Source organism: Petaurus breviceps, unplaced genomic scaffold (assembly GCF_028583685.1).
Source record: "Petaurus breviceps papuanus isolate PSGF00001 unplaced genomic scaffold, PetGlider_PUasm1.0 77, whole genome shotgun sequence".
In the NCBI taxonomy this organism is placed as follows: Eukaryota; Metazoa; Chordata; class Mammalia; order Diprotodontia; family Petauridae; genus Petaurus; species Petaurus breviceps.
The window spans coordinates 5,428,978-5,445,929 of NW_027186492.1; the positions used below are offsets into that span (position 1 = coordinate 5,428,978).

Genomic DNA, 16,952 nt, shown 5'->3' on the forward strand with positions numbered 1-16,952 from the left:
GAAGAAAAGAAAGTATTAGGTCAATGAATTGGGCATGCAATTAAAAAAAAAACTATAAAAGCAACAAATCTAAACCCCTCAAACTTAACATCAAATTAGATATCCTGAAAATCAAAGAAGTGACTAACAAAACTGACATTTAAAGAAAAAGACAACTTGAATTGATAAATAAAACTAGGAGCTGGTATTAAAAAATAATAAAAAATATTTTTTAATAAAAATAGTAAAAACTGACTTTTTTTTTAAAGAGGATAGTCAAATTGTCAGTATTAATAACATTATTCCTGGGGCAGGTAGGTGGCACAGTGGATGGACCACCTTGCCCTGAAGTCATGAGGGTCTGAGTTCTAATCAGACTGAAGACACTTAGTAGCAGTGTGACCCTGGGCAAATCACTTAATATCAATTGCCTCCCCAAAATAATAAAAATAATATCATTCATCACTCTTACTAATACCTTTGTATATGTGTTTTCCTCACAGAGATGTAGAAAATACAATCGCTGTGGATCGCCCAGTGGTAAGTGTAATCTCATGGTGCAGAATGACCTTTCCTAGCCTTAGTCATGGCTCTTAGGCCTGGTCCATGAGAGGAAATTGGGAGGTCAACAAGTAGAAAGCACTGGCTAGGAGACAAGGCTCTTTCTTACAACTTTGGTTTGGAATTGTGGCAAGTAGATAGCCCTGCATTTTTAAGTGCATTTACACTTTCTAGAGGTCAGTGGAAAGAGGAAAGAGAGGGGCCTCAGATAGGAGGAGCAATCTAGGTTAAGAGAGTATATGGGGCCACAATTACCTGGATAAAGTCACACGACTGATGTAAATGGGTCTCCCTTACACCTTTCCTCTGCCAAGATGTTTGGCTCAAAGTCAAATCCACCAACTGGATCTGTATTTGGGTCTGTATGCTCCTCTTCTCTCCCAAATCCAGGGTCTGAAGAAGGGACTGCCGTGGAGCTTAAGGGGGAGAATCCAGAAAGGAATTTTAAGAACATTCCGTTCTCTGGGAGTTTCTTTTTCAGTCTCCCTTGTTTTTAACTTGTCATCAGGATTACTATCAGTTGTCTACTACTTTATCTTCAGGGTCCTTAACTTTTTGTATTTTAGAAACCTCAAAAAAAAATTAGTTGGTCAAAGACTTCCTTTAACAAGGTTATTTTTATTTATTGATTTGCAAATCCTGCTTCTAATCAGGGATTAGCTGTGTGTGTGCCTGATCGAAATTACATTGGTCAATAAATACTTAGTCAACTCTCAGATAACTAGAATCCTGGCAACCCGAATTCTCTACTAATCAACACTTCTGCACTTTGTTGATACAATGATAATTAATATTCATAATGCTCAACATAAGGCATTGCAAGGTCCTGACGCGTCTTTGAAAATGACACGGAAGGGGCAGCTAAAGACACGGAAATATTGAGAATGTAGTGTGAAGAAGACTAAATTTGGAATCAGAGGACCTAAGTTCAAATTCCAGTTTTGTCATTTACTACTTGTGACCTTAACTTTAACTTAGCCTCTCTGAGACTCAACTTCATCATCCAGAAAAAAAAATAATCATAGTACCTGCCTCATAGGGTTATTGAAAAGATCAGAGGAAATGCTGTATGGGATGAGCTTCAGAGACCTCAAATGTGAAATATTATTATTAATACTACTTCCAGATTAATCTCTCTTAAATACAATTTTTATCATTTACTTTCTGCTCAGAAATCTTCGCCTAAAGCCTATACTGTTTTTCCTTAAAGTAATGTGACTATGGAACACTTTGTGGATTAACAGATCTTGATAGAATCCTAACTCTGTTATTTATTTCCTGTGTGACCTTGTGTTCTAAATTTATGATCCTAAATTATATTTAGTATAATTGTAGTATTTACATATGTTTAACTGAATTTTAAACCTTTGAAAATTAGTAATCAATGAAAAATAATTATTAATAACTAATAATTTTGGGAGATCCTTATTTCTCCTCTTCTTTTAAGTCGTTACTTTTTTTTCTTCTTTGGAGGGGGAAGGCAGGGCACTTGGGGTTAAGTGACTTGCTCAGGGTCAAATGGCTAGTAAGTGTAAAGTGTCTGAGGCCAAATTAGAACTCAGGTCCTCCTGACTCCAGGGCCAGTGTTCTATTCACTGTGCCAACTAGCTGACCCCAAGTCCTGATTTTATGAAGTAAAAGTTCCACTCTCAGGGGCAGCCAGGTGGCTCAGTGAGTAAGAGCACCGGCCCCAGAGTCGGGATGACATGGGATCAAATCCGGGCTCTGATACTTAGCACCACACCCAGAAATAACTGGCCGTGTAACCTTGAGCAAGTTACTTAACCCCATTGCTTTAAAAAAAAAAGTTCCACTCTTGGAGGACATGACTGATAATGTGATTGGAGTAACTTTCTTGTTCAAGATTCCTCCCTGGTAGAAGCTATTCTTTGAATAGATGGCCCAAAGCTATGGGTGGTCTGGTATAGAGATAGTTTCTCTGTCCAAGGGTGACACAATGTAACTCTCAGCCTTTCATTTTAATATAGCTCACCTTCCATTATGTTATCTAATCAGAGTAGATTGCCACCCCTCAGAAACACCCACTCTTTGAAGCATAATGGCCAATGGTCAAATGACCATCCTTTTGTTAATAACCTGTTGGCCTTATTAATAAAATGATTAAATTCCCCAGAAACTATGTCTTTTGGACCTTTTTAATCATCACATCACCATGCAATACAGAAGGCAACTTTTGATTAAAGAAAATTTTATTAACCAGAAAATCCAGGATTATTGGATCAAAGGATCATAAAATCAGATCTGGAAAGAAACTTAGTAGGTATGTAGTTCGTTTTACATATAAGGAAACTGAGATTCAAAGAGGTTAAGTAGCTTGACCTTACATTCTCTAGCCATGGTGAATGATGTACTCTCACCTCTCTCCCTGTCTGCTTACTTCCTTGGCTCTGGATGGCCCAATCTCTTGACTTTTGTGATCTAGGCTGCTGAGCTGTGGCTTGACTTCACGAGTCACAGAAAACAATGACAGGCAGGCCAGTGGGCTCTCTGTGAACCTGCTTTTCACTTATTCTGCCCTTGATGTTTCTTTCTTTGTACAGAAAAAGAAAAAGCACAAGGTGGGTGTAACAGGGCGGGGGCTACCGGAGGTGGAGCATGGAGGTGTGGTGTGATGGCTAGAGCAGGCACCCCATCCCGTGCACACAACCACAGCAGGGGTTTGGGCTGCTGCTACTGTTACTGCTGCTGCTACTTACAGTTCTTTCATGAGCTGCTACCTACCCTTGAGGCTTTACTCACTGTTAATTGCCTAACATAATGCTTTGCCCTTAGTAGATGAGTGAATTAATGAATGGTTATTACTGTTTCTGATCCTCTGTAGTATACAATCTGTGCTCTTTAACTGGAGTGGGGAGAACATGGGAGACTCTGGGTACGATTTGAGCTCTCAGAGGGAAGCCCCTTCCCTGCGTATGACGCCCAAGGATGGACAGAGGAAGCCTACTGGTACCTAGCTGTCTATGCCCCACATCCGAGGAGGACGGAGAAAGAAAACCTCCACCCAGACAGCCAGAAAGAGGCAGGAGCCCTGAGGGTGAAGGGCATTTGGGTGTCTTTTTATTTATGTTTGTTTTCAATTCCAAATTCTCCCCCTCCTCCACCTATTGAGAAGGCAAGAAATATGATAATTTTGGTGACCTATTACAAGGAAAAGAAAAAAGGCTGGAGGTAAGGTTTTCCTCAGGAGACTATCACCCTCTCCTTCTTCTAGGACAGGAGTTCTTAACTTTTTTTGTTACATGGACTCCATTGGCAATCTAGTAAAATCTACAAATCCCTTCTCTAATAAGGTTTTAAAATCTAAAATAAAATAATCTTAAAGATTTATATCTTAATTTAGATTTATATCTAAAACATGTAAATTTTTTAAAAAAACCATAAGGTTATAAAGGAAATTAATTATATTGAAACACAAATATCAACATATTTTCTTTAAGTATAAAAGATTTTAAAATAAACCTCAGGTTAAGTTCAAGACTTTACAAGATGAAAAGCCAACAGCCCACAAGTGAACTCCTTGGGTGTGACTCCATACCTGCTATAATCACACCATTCCTAAAAGTGGCTGTGTCCTAGACCTCTTCACAGGGCATAGGGCAAAACTGTCAGGCACTTCACAAACATTTATTTCACAGTCTTCCTCCTCCTTCTTCTCCCACACCCACAGTAAAATAAACACAAGTTGAATGAGAGAGTCACCAAGAGAGCAGGGTGGAACTTGATAAGAACCCTCCAAAATAAAACCCTAAGAAAAGAGTCTGGAAATTGCCACTATTATCCTTTGAAGGTGTAGAAAAATTCTAAAATTATTGGTCTTTAGAGCTTTATGGAAGTCAGTTAATAACCTCATTTTCCAGGTGAGGCAGCTGAAGCCGAAAAGATTATTTAACCTAATTTGTAAAATGAAATTGTTGGACTGAATCCTTTCTTACAATAATAAAGCATATTTTCAGTAAAAAATATACATATATGTATATCAGTCAATCAAAAAATATTTATTAAGCATGTACTATGTGCCAGGCTAATCAGTGAGAATACAAATAGAGGCAAAATCCCTGCCCTCAAGGAGCTTACAATTTAATGATGGAAACAAATATACATGAAGCAAGCTATATACAGAATAAAACAGAGATATGGGTTATAAGCCTTACTATTAAAAAAAAAATTTTAATAGAAGCTGTAGAAAGAATGGCATGTGTTAGCCAACCCTCTTATTCATGACCAGAGCAGACAGAAAGAAGAGGCAAACAATAAAAGGTACATTCATTAGGGTGAAAAGCACCAAGTCAACTTGATTCCCTGGGTGATAACTCATAGCTCACCTGCTTCCATTAAAACTTCAAATCAGAAGACTTGGATTGGAGACCTGAGTTCTGCCACCTCTTTCTTAGCTTTCTAACCTTTACAAGTCACCTAATCTCTTGGGGACTTTCAAATATAAAATGGGAGAAAATGTACCAGATAGGGGAGAAATACTGAGGTAGTGGTTCATGTGAAAGATCAGGGAGACCCAGTGGACCACCAGCTCAAAGATGCATCCATAGTATGACATGGCAAACTAAAAAGCTAACATGAACTTAGACAGCACTAAGAGATATATAGTAGTATGAGAGGCAGCATGGTGTGCAATAGATAGAGAGGTGGCCTTGGAGTCAGGAAGACCTGTGTTCAAGTCCCCACCTCTGATACATACTGGTTGTATGGACCTTAGGCAAGTCACTCGCCTCTCAGTCTACTCTCTAACATCTTAAGTTGCATTGGTAGAGGAAGTTTCATCATGGAGTTCTCAACACCAATAAAATCATAGGTCTGGCCCCCCAAAAAAAAGAGTGAGGCACTGGGTATAGAACAAGGGATCCACTAGTTCCAACTGTACTTCCTTAGTCAGATGACATCTAGAGCAGTGCTTCTCAAAGTTGTGGGTTTATGGTCTCCAAGACTCTTTCAGGGGGTCCACCAGGTCAAAATTATTTTCATAATAAGATAATTATATATATGTAATATAACTATATAATTTTATATATAATATAATATATAAATTATATATATAATCATAATAAGATGCTATTTATCTATTAAATACCCTTCCCTCTTCCAAATACATATCTGTGTGAGGCCAGATTATCTTCCTTTATTTCAACCAGAAATATCACATAGATTGAATTCAGAAGCAAATATGAGAATCCAATTTTCTATAAAACCAGAAATTAAAGATACTTGCAAAAATATATAAAACAATGCCACCTCTCTCACTAATTTTTTAAAAGTTATTTTTTATTAAGATATTTAGGTTAAATGTAACTGGTTTGTAATTGTTTTTAAATGAATTGTTAAATATTTTAAAATTTTATCAAGGGTGGCTAGGTGGCCCAGTGAATAGAGCACTGGCCCTGGAGCCAGGAGGACCTGAATTCAAATCCAGGCTCAGACACTTAACATGTACTAGCCATATGACCTTGGGCAAGTCACTTAACCCCAACTGCCCTGACTTCCCCCCTCAAAAAAGCAAATATATCTATATCTATATATCTATATATATCAGCTTTAATTTCTAGTATAGTAATTTTTACTAGATATAGCCCACATAAACAAATGTACTTTGGGGGCTTCATTAAGTTTTAAGAGTATGAAGGGGTCCAGAAAACAGAAAGCTTGATAACTGCTGGTTTAGAGAATATCATATTCAATTCTGGATGCCACATTTTAGGAAAGACATTAACAAACTGGACCCCAGCCAGAGGAGAGCTATTAGGGTGATGACTGGAGACCATACTATAGGAAGATGTTTAGCTAGAAAAAGATCTAGGAAAGACATGATAGCAGTCTTTGCATATTTAAAGGAGTGAGGAATTAGACCTGTGCCCAACCCCAGAAGGCAGAACTGGGAGCAATGAGGTAGAAGTTGTAGAAGTAGATTCAAGCCACAATGTTAGGAAAAACTTCCAAAACGGACTTGCCTGAAAGTGGAATGGGCTACTTCAAGAGGCAGTGGGATCTTTTTCACCAGAGTTCTTCAAGAAGAGGCTAGATGAACATTTTTCAGGGATGAAGAAATGGTTTGTTTGGCCAAAATAGGCAGGGTATAGTGATACATGTTTAAAAACTAACTCTCCAAGGAAAAAATGTATGTGATACACATTTCTAAATTTAATCTGAATTATTAAGATCTGCTCCATCATTTTCTTTTTGTTTTTGTTTTTGTTTTTTTGCCTTTTGGAGGGCAGTTGGGGTTAAGTGACTTGCCCAAGGTCACACAGCTAGTTTTTTGTGTGTGGGTGTTAAGTGTCTGAGGCTGAATCCGAACTCGGGTCCTCCTGACTCCAGGGCTGGCGATTTACTCACTGCACCACCTAGCTGCCCCTTGCTCCATCATTTTCTTACATCTATAGATACTCAGCAAAATAAATCAAACTTTAGACTATAGTTTTTGCCAATTTCCAAATGGAAAATATATTGAAAATGTAACAATTGCCCAGCTCCATCACACCCCTGAGAAAAGGCTGAACTAGGTGGATTCTGGGGTCCGTCACATCTCTGTAATCCATGAAATGAGAATGAGTGATTTATTTGCCCAAGGTCACATAGCTAGTTAGAGGCAGGGTGACTCCTGGTTCCATGCTTTTCTCTAATATACTATGTTTACCTCTCTGTTTACCTCTGTTTACCTCTCAGCTTAATCTTTACTGCATCTCTTTGCATCACTGCTACTTGACCAGAGACAGCCTTTGCTTGGCTCAAGAGCAACCATTGAAGCCTGGGAATGAGTCTCCTTCCCACTTTCCCTCCAAATCTCTAATGCTTGATACCTTTCCCTTTTCCAACACCTTCCTTCCTTTCTCCAGCCCATCATCTTCGTGTCTGACAGAGCAAACAGCAACAAGGAGCTGGGTGTGGACCATGAGTCTGAGGAGGGCAAGGACAACACAAGCTCTGATAAGCCAGAGAAACCAACTCAGGTTTCTGGAGCATGTGAAATAATGGGGGAGGCCTGTGTGGCAGCCGGGGCACGAAGTCTGGGTTTCCATGGTGGGGATTCTCTTTTATAACCAACAGCTTTGGTCTGTCATATTGCATCTTTTTTTCCCTTCACCATCCCTTTCCTGAGCTGTCAGGGGAATTTTTCTTGATTGAGGGGAAAAGGTTGAAGAACTCCTGCTTTGGAGCTAAGTGTCTAAAGGATTAGCTACCAATATGAGTCCCTGTCTAAGGGATGGGTATGAGAACAGCTTGGTAACCTCACTTATCAGCTGGACAGCAGAGAAAGGAAAAGGGGGATCTGAGGAAGAAGAAAGGGAACATAGTTTTGGGTATCATATCGTGCCTTTTAGGATCAGGTCTTGGCCCAAGAAAATGTGGAATCAAAGAGAAACAAGGGGAGACAAAAACACAGAAAGTGAGTACTACAGGCTGTGGTGGGGTAAAGGATTGAAGGATTGAGTCAGCTGTGTGCCTTTTATAAGGGAGAGGAGGTATGGGAGGAGAGGTCCTGAAGGAAATTAAGATCAGTTGCCCAATGCACTTTATCCTAATAGAATTGCGACTTATAGACTGAAGGATGGAGATGGCTGAGAGTTGGGATGGTTTTGTCTCCTTTGTCTCTGATGAAGACTCAGGGACATGGGGCCTGGCATTGCCTGGAATGCTCCTCTTTGCCCAGAAGTTGAAGTTTGATGCAGAGAGTGGGGAATAGAACATTTCTGCACATTTCTATAGCCAAAAGGGTCTCAGATGGACCTTGTTGGCAGAGCTGCTTTTTCTCTATGGAATGACAGACCATAGATTTAGAGCTGGAAGGGACCTGAGAGGTTATCCCCCTCATGAGATGAGAAACTGGAGACTTGGAGAGATGAAGACAGTCACAGTAAGTGTCTGAGGCAGGATTTGCATTCACGTCGCTAGACTGTGCCAGGGGAGAGGGGAGAGAAAGGATTCTGTGTCCAATCTTTACTCCTAAACAGAAGGAAGTGGACCAGAAACTTTCTCCCTCCAGCTCTGCCTAGAGTCAAGAAGAGAAGGATGCTTACAACCCTATGCAGTGAGGCTGCAAAAACCTCCCTTGGCTAACGAACAAAGAGTATTCCTAGCAAGGAGAGTGATGAGAAGGAAAAGAAGATCTTACTGATGCTTGGTTGGGAGCCAGAGAGCCATGTTGAACTGATGGGCTGCTTGGGCCATAAAGGGTCTGCCCTTCCTTCCCTTTCATGGCTTTCCATTGGGCGCCTGTCTCCCTTCCCCATCTCTGTTTGACCTCTTCTTTTATGTCCCTATAGCCAACCCCAGGTAACACTGACCGGGAGAGCGAGGAGCAGGTGCAATTCAAGAACATTTTTCGACAGATTGCGGGTGATGTGAGTATTTTTCAAAGCAGCTACCCCTAAAGTTCCCATAGATGCTCTCATTCCAGTCTTCCTCCCCTTCTCCTTCGCAGGATCTAGATGAGTAGTGTGTTTTTTTGTTTTTTTGTTTTTTTTTTTTGCTTTTTGGAGGGCAATTGGGGTTGTGACTTGCCCAAGGTCACACAGCTAGTTTTTTTGTGTTAAGTGTCTGAATCCAGATTTGAACTCAGGTCCTCCTGACTCCAGGGCCAGTGCTCTATTCACTGTGCCACCTATTCACCCTTTAGATGAGTAGAGTCTTAACCAAGCCTAGGTGGGAGACTGAAGCTGCTTGGGCTCTTGTCTTCTTGCCATGAAGATGACTCCTTTTCCTTAGTTAGGAATGTCAGTCAGTCCTAAGTTAAGCAGAATCTTAATGGGAACTTTGTAATAGTTTTATAATTTAAAGCTCTCTAGACTCACAAAAAATCTCCCAACTTTCCCACCTTTCTCATTGTTATCAGGTGCTGCCTTAGATTAATGACATAATGATATATTATCATCCTTGTAAAAAAACACACAACATAGCTTAGTAGTTCTAGGATATACATATAAATATTCACATATAAATATACATACATAAATATAAAATATGAAAAGACATCTACATATACATTAAGCAATTATCTATGGATTGGGCTGAGTACTGGGCAGACACCTGTGATCTTAGGCATTCCATTCATTGAACCAACCAAGTATTAAGTGCTTAATATGTACCGGGCACTGTCCTAGGCACTGAGGGTTAAAAGACAAAAATTAAACAGTTCATGCCCCCAAGGAGCTTATATTCTATTGGGGGATAGAATAATAGACATATAAAAAATAAATACCTGATAATTTTTCTTGTTAGATGACACAGTGGATAGAGCGCTAGGCCTGGAATCAGGAAGACTCATCTTCTTGAGTTCAGTCTGACCTCAGACCCTTACTAGCTATGTGACCCTGAGCAAGTCACTTCACCCTGTGTGCCTCAGTTTCCTCATCTGTGAAATGAGCTAGAGAAGGAGATGGCAAAGCACTCCAGTATCTTTGCCAAGAAAACCCCAGATGGGGTCATGAAGAGTTGGAGAGGATCGAAAAATGACTAAACAACAATGAAATTTTTTTTAGTACTAGGAGTTGGGAGAAACAGGAAAAGCTTTAAGTCACTTGAGCAGAGTTCTGAAGGAAAAAAAGGATCCTAAACGGTTTAGGAGGTGAGGTGAGAGTACATTCCTATGTCATGGGGGGCAGGAGGTACAATAGAACAGAGACTGGAGATGGAGTGCTGTGTATGTAAATGAGCAAGGCTAGTTTGACCACAGGATGCAGGAAGGGGAGTAATATATGACAAGGTTAGAAAGGTAAGTAGGTGACCTTGGGCAGGTCACTTAACCCCAACTGTCCTCCAAAAAGAAAAAAAAAATAGAAAGGTAAATAGGGGCCATATTGTAAAGGGTTTGAAAAGGTTCTATTTGATCCTTGAGGCAACAGAATGATTTTGAACAGCCATTACCATGTTCATACTTATACCTGGATCTCTTATTCATTATAAGAGTGGATCTCCAGCAAATACCAGAAATAATATCATACCAGATATTTCTTCCTATGTCAAATAGCCAGACCACTATAAATTTATGTTATCTAATCCCAAGTAGGCCCTCACTGCAACAAGACAATCTTTTCCCCCTCCAACTAATTCTCTTATCTCACTCACTACAGGGACTGTTTCAGACTTTCTCTTCTTTCCTCAAACTCCCTTGATACTCCTTCCTCCTGCCCTCAAGCTGAAGACCCTGTCTCATACTTCATCAAAAATATTAAGGCCATTTTCTGAAAGGTCTTTCTTTTCGCTTTCTCATATCCCATCCCTCTGATACTGATATTGAACGATGTCTCATCATTCAATCCAGTATCTGATGACAAAGTGGTCCCCCTACCTACCCAAGCCAGCCCTTCTATATGTATCCTTAATCCCATCTCCTCCAGCAGATTGTCTCCATTCCCATCTGCCACTCACTCTTTAACTGTCTGTCTTTCCCTAGCTACTGATTCCTTCCCAGCTGACTACAAAAATGGCTTAATCTCTATCTTTAAGAAACATTCACTAGGGGCAGCTAGGTGGCACAGTGAATAGAGCACCAGCCCTGGAGTCAGGAGGACCTGAGTTCAAATCTGACCTCAGATACTTAACACTTACAGGTTGTGTGACCTTGGGCAAGTCACTTAACCCCAATTGCCCTGCCCTCCCCCATCCAAAAAGCAAACAGAAACAAAACAAAAAAACACTCATGAATTCCACCACCTCTGCTAGCTATCACACAATATCTCTTCTCCTTTTCTCGGCTAAACTCTTTTAAAAAGTCTTTTACACTTGGTGCCTCTCCTTCTTCTCTTCTAAATTCTCTGCAGTCTGGCTTCTAAATTCATCATTCAATGGAAGCTACTTTTTCCAAAGTAACCACTGATCCCTTAAAAGCCAAATCTGACGGACTTTTCTCAATCCTCATCCTTTTTGACCCTTCTGCTACATTTATTGGTGACCACCTTCTGGGATGCTCTTTACCTCTTTGGGTCTTTGTGATGCTTTTGTGATGTTTTCCCTTGATGCTTCTGTGTGTCTGATCATTCCTCAGACTTCTTTGCTGGATGAGTGTCTTCATGGCTCTGTCCTGGGCCCTTTTTTCATTTCTTTTGATATTCTCTCACTTGGTGAGCTCATCAGCTCTATTGGTTTAATTATCATCTTTACAAAGATGATTCCCAGACCTACAGAACCAACCTTAGTCTTCCTCCTTAGCTCTAGTCTCATATCATCGATTGTATTGGACATTTTAAACTGCATGTCCTAGGAACATCTTACCCTCAACATGTCCAAAAGAGTAATCGTTATCTTTTGCCCACAAACCTCTTCAGAACTTCCTGATTTCTTTTAATGGCATCATCACCCTCTCAGTCATTCAAGCTCATAATTTTCATATCATCCTTAACTATTCATTCTTTCTCACCCTATATAGCCAATCAAATGCCAAATTTTACTGTATCTTTCTCTATAATATCTTTTGAATAGCTCTCTCCCCTTCTGTCTACTTACACAGCAATATCACCTTGATACAAGCCATTATCACCGCTCATCTGGGTAATTGCATTAGCCTCCTAATTAAGTCTCCCTGCCTTAAATATCTCCCCACTTTAATCCATCCTCCATACAACTCCCAAAGTGGTTTTCCCAAAGCATAGGTCTTATATCATCTCCAAAGTCAATAAACTCCAGTGACTTCCTATTATTTCTAAGATCAAGTATAAATTTTTTTCTTTTTAGCATTTAAAACTTGTCACAACTTAGACCAGGAGTGGGGAACCTGCAACCTCTAGGTCCTCAAGTGCAGCCCTTTGACTACAAACTTCACAGAACAAATCCTTTTATTAAGGGGATTTGTTCTGTGAAATTTGGATTCAGTCAAGGGGCTTCACTTGAGGACCTAGAAGGCCACATGTGGCTTCAAGGTCATAGGTTCCCCACCCCTGAGTCCTGGACCCTTCCTGCCTTTCCAGTCTTCTCATATATTACTAACCTCAACATATCCTATATTTTGCATGCACGCCAAATCCCCTATTAGCTTGTACATGCTGAGGGCAAGAATTGTCATTTTTATATCCCCTGTGCCCCTTACATTGCAAGTGCTTAATAAATGTTAAATCTGTTAACAATCAAATAAACTGCTCAGACACTAGTTGTTTTAGAAGGTTAGAGGAGGAAGAGGTCACTTCAGGCCAATAAAAAATTGAAGTGGAAGCCTGAGGGGCCCTTTCCTCTGATATGTGCCATGATATTAATCTTGGCCAAAAGTCTCTTACTTCCTCTAGCTCTCAGATGTGCTCTTTTTGGCAAAGTTAGCCAGATGAGACACAATTATATTGGTTCAATATTTGTGTAGCTGGCCCAATAGGCCATCATGAGGCTATTTCCATGAGGCCCTCACTCTGTCTCTTTCTCCTTAGGACATGGAAATTTGTGCTGATGAACTCAAGAATGTTCTCAACACAGTGGTGAACAAACGTAAGTGACTTGAAAACCTTCACCCAAGGCAAGGGAAGAGCTCTGGCTCTTTAGAGCAACCAATAGATGGAAGGAAAGGTTCTCTAGAAGAGCAGAATTGAAGACCCCCTCATCCTTACTTTTTGTCATCTCCTCTCTCCAGATAAAGACTTGAAGATAGATGGATTCACCCTTGAGTCCTGCCGAAGCATGATTGCCCTGATGGATGTATCCTTTCACTTGTTTACCATCCCATTCTCCCATCTCCCTATCATCTGGCCCTGTGGACCCAGGGAGTGGTGGGTGGGACCTAGCTAAACAAGGCCTTAGCTAAGCATATGCTCTTGTAAAGACTGAACACAGGCCCTAGACTGAATTTGGATCTGGTGAAGTTGTTAGTCATTGTGATGGTTATCTGGGGGAAGCTTCTGGTTACCAAGCCTCCAAATCAAGTAAATGAGCATCATTTGAGGCTACCTTTGTCACAGAGTAGGTACCCACTATGACCACTCTATAGCCCCTCAGCAGGGGTTCAGATGGATATTCCTTGAGAGTGGGGAGGAGGACCAATGAACAAAGGAAGGTGATTGGCTCATTCCCCTTACAACAGAGGAGGTCATTGGAAGGGGTATTCTATGCAGAAATTTCTCTATAAGCCTACCTCCTTTCTCTGCCCACCCTTGATGGCTGGGGGACTTGATCATGTGGTCCTGACCACTTTGCTCCAGACAGATGGTTCTGGGAGGCTGAACCTGCACGAATTCCACCACCTCTGGAAGAAGATCAAGAGCTGGCAGGTGGGAAGGATAGAATGGTATGGGGTGGTGGTGGTAGGGTGAGGTGGGTAGCATGAGTAAAATGGCATGGGAGGGAATGGGACCTTACCTAGTCATACTATTCCCATCCCATCAAACTGGACTACTCTGTATAACTCATGGCAAATACCTAGAAAGTCTTCCCTTATTCTTTAAATTTGAACTTAAATGCCACATCTTGCAAGATGGCTTTCCTAGTCAATGCTCAGGTAGTTCCTTCTCCCCAGTCAGAAAGTAGTAAGCTTCTTGGTGAGGAGTTTGACTTGACTTTGTATCCCTTCTGCTTAGTACAGTGTCAAGTACATAGTAATAACTTAATAAACACTTGGATTTTTTTTTTTCCCACTTAACAAAATCTATTTTCACTCCCTCTCACTTGCTGCACCACTGGGAGGGGAGTTGGGGGAAGAAAATTCTAAACACTCTGTAACAAATATGCACAGTTAAGCAAAACAAATTTCTGTAATTGCCACATCCAAAAGATTGTTTCATTCTGTACCCTGAGTCCATCACCTACCTCTCTGTTAGGAGATGGGTGGCATGTTTTATCATGAGTGCTCCGGAACAGAGGTTGATCATAATAAATGCCTATTAATTGAGCTAGTATGCTTAATAGTGTCCCATGTCTTATATGATTCATCCATCTAGTTATATGGTGTATTAAAGGTTACCAAATCCTTCTAGCAGCATTTTATAGATTCTTTTAAAAATTCAGTTCAGGTTGACTTGCCCAAGATTCTTCAGTTAATTAAATGGCAGAACCAGAAGGGGAACTGGGATCCTTTGATTCTAAGTCCAGGCCTCTTTCCACCACATTAGCCCTGTGAAGATAGGGCTTATCCTTATCCTGTTTTCTATCTCCCTTAACACCTAGCACACACTAGGTCCTTAATAAATGACTATTTTTTAAGTAAATGACCCTTCCTGTTCTCAAATTTTCTATTGACAGAAAATCTTCAAACACTATGACACAGACCACTCTGGCACCATCAACAGCTATGAGATGCGCAATGCTGTGAATGACGCTGGTATCTGGTCTCAAAGTGGGTGGGTGAGGGTGTGAGTGTGTGAGTGTAGGTAGGCCTAAGGGTGGGCCACCTTAGTTGGACCTTTGTAAGTAGAAGGAGGAAAAACAGCAAATGAAAAGGAACAGTGGAGGAAAGAGACTAAAATAACACCAAAGATGAACTTTACCTCCTCAACACTCTCTTCCCCAGGCTTCCACCTCAATAGTCAGCTCTATGACATTATCACCATGCGCTATGCAGACAAGCATATGAACATCAACTTTGACAGCTTCATCTGTTGCTTTGTACGGTTGGAGGGCATGTTCAGTAAGTGGGGAACAGTGGCTTGGCCTGTCAGCTCTTTGTTTTATAGGCTAAGCTGATGGAAGATGACTTTCCTTCTAATTACTGAGGGTAGGGGTGGGGTTGGGCAAGACTTCCTCGGTCAGTCCTTAAACAAACAAGATGGTCCCATCACATCTCTCATATGGGTACAGTTTCTCATAGTGGCCAGGGCAGGGAGAGGGGGTGACTGCCTAATCTCTCTGGTTTGTCTGTTCCTTCACACAGGGGCTTTTCAAGCCTTTGACAAGGATGGAGATGGCATCATTAAACTCAATGTCCTAGAGGTAAAGATATAAGAAGCCCCCTACCCTGTTGTAAGATGCTGGTGGAAATCACAAGAAATTGGCTTGGCCCACCTTGACTTCCACACTACCCTGTGGGTCTGTGTAGAGAAGAGAGTCCTTAAAGCCAAATGATGGGTTTTTGTCTTCTGGTTGGAGGACAGGAGTGAGATGCGTGGGGACAAAAGCCCTCAGCTGTCAGATGAACTCTGAGGCAACAGTTTGGGAACTCATACAACCCCTTTTTCCTAGTAGGATGGGTGAAGGCAAGAAAGGATGTTGGAAGCAACAGTAAGCTGTTATTTGTATAGCACTGAGACATCCTGGGTTGTTTACCTTGGGAAGGTGGGATTTGGGGCCTCACTTTTTTCGCCTCATCTTGGCTTCTCCCCTTTTAGTGGCTGCAGCTTACCATGTATGCCTGAACCATGCCTCCCTCACCTCAACTAAAATCGAACAGAATGAACCATTTGTGATATCAACCACAGCAGACAGAGTCACTTCTAAGAAACAAGCAACATCTCTTAACAGCCTCAGGATTCCCATGGTGGTTCTCTTCCCTGTCATTCTGTACTCCCAGCTAGTTCTCAGAATGTTCCAGTTTTATTATTCACTACACCTTGGGATAACCAGATGCCTTCCCCAGGCCCATAAAGCTGCTCCCTAATCAACCTTAGCCCTCTAGGATAAGGTATGAGCAGAGGTGCAACTTCTTTTCCCCATAAAAGCAGTGACATTATCTCAAGAGTGCTACAGTGAAGCAAGTCTTTACCAACGTCAGAGTTCCAGTTTTGCCCTGGGGGAAGATTTTAACTAGAGAGGATCAGTCTAAGCACCTAGAAGGTTAACTTGATCCTAGAGCTAATTGCAAGAATTTAGCCTCCAATCAAGGTCCCTCTTTGGACTGTCCCCAAAACTCCAGATCAGAGCTGATCTCAGGGGTGGGACATGATGCAATTATTGCTAGGAAAACTATAACCAGCTCAAAACCAGACCAGGGTTGAGGAAGAGTAAGGAAATACTTCCTGGGGTATTTGTCCAGCATTGTCCTTTCCTGGTCACATTAAAAAAAAAGACCTTCATTGAATGTTCACATTGCTGGACATTAAGCATGGAGTACCTCCTGGACTCCTTCCCTCTATCCCAGCCCTTGGTTTTACTTCAGGATTTTATTTGTTCTGGATTTATACAGAGGAAAGGTAGACCAGAGCAATTCCTTGTTTGGGTTGTCACACATCATTGGTTGTGGTCCCAATAAGACTTCCCAAATTAATAAAAGGCATGTGTCTATCTAGTGTGTACTGTTCGACTCATTTGATATTCTCATCTGGGAACAGAACAAGGCTGGGTTTCTATATCTACCTAACATCCAAAGCAATTCCAGGGTAGAGAACTCCCTAGTCTCAGAAAAGAAAATAACCAGACCCAAGATTTTGATTTAGAAAAAAAAATGTCGAAAAGACCAGATTTTAAAAATTAGTCCCTTTAGGGGTGGCCAGATAGCACAGTGAGTAAGAGCACCGGTCCCCAGTGTTGGGATGACCTGGAGA

The 16,952-nt window shown here is 41.1% G+C and overlaps 1 protein-coding gene across 3 annotated transcripts in view; it reads left to right on the forward strand.

Annotated features, from left to right (window-relative positions):
• CAPN3 (calpain 3) overlaps positions 1-16,692 on the forward strand; it is an 89,422-nt gene extending 72,730 nt beyond the window's left edge. Inside the window, exons 14-24 of one of the 3 annotated variants that reach the window (XM_069105844.1) lie at positions 483-519; positions 3,102-3,119; positions 7,404-7,517; positions 8,832-8,909; positions 12,918-12,975; positions 13,118-13,182; positions 13,683-13,751; positions 14,719-14,797; positions 14,987-15,103; positions 15,347-15,405; positions 15,801-16,692. In XM_069105844.1, the coding sequence (XP_068961945.1) occupies positions 483-519; positions 3,102-3,119; positions 7,404-7,517; positions 8,832-8,909; positions 12,918-12,975; positions 13,118-13,182; positions 13,683-13,751; positions 14,719-14,797; positions 14,987-15,103; positions 15,347-15,405; positions 15,801-15,827 (721 nt within the window). In that variant the 3' untranslated portion in view covers positions 15,828-16,692. The remainder of the gene's footprint in view (positions 1-482; positions 520-3,101; positions 3,120-7,403; positions 7,518-8,831; positions 8,910-12,917; positions 12,976-13,117; positions 13,183-13,682; positions 13,752-14,718; positions 14,798-14,986; positions 15,104-15,346; positions 15,406-15,800) is intronic. The other 2 variants (XM_069105845.1, XM_069105846.1) reach the window with 2 other exon arrangements.
• Positions 16,693-16,952: the final 260 nt, after the last annotated feature.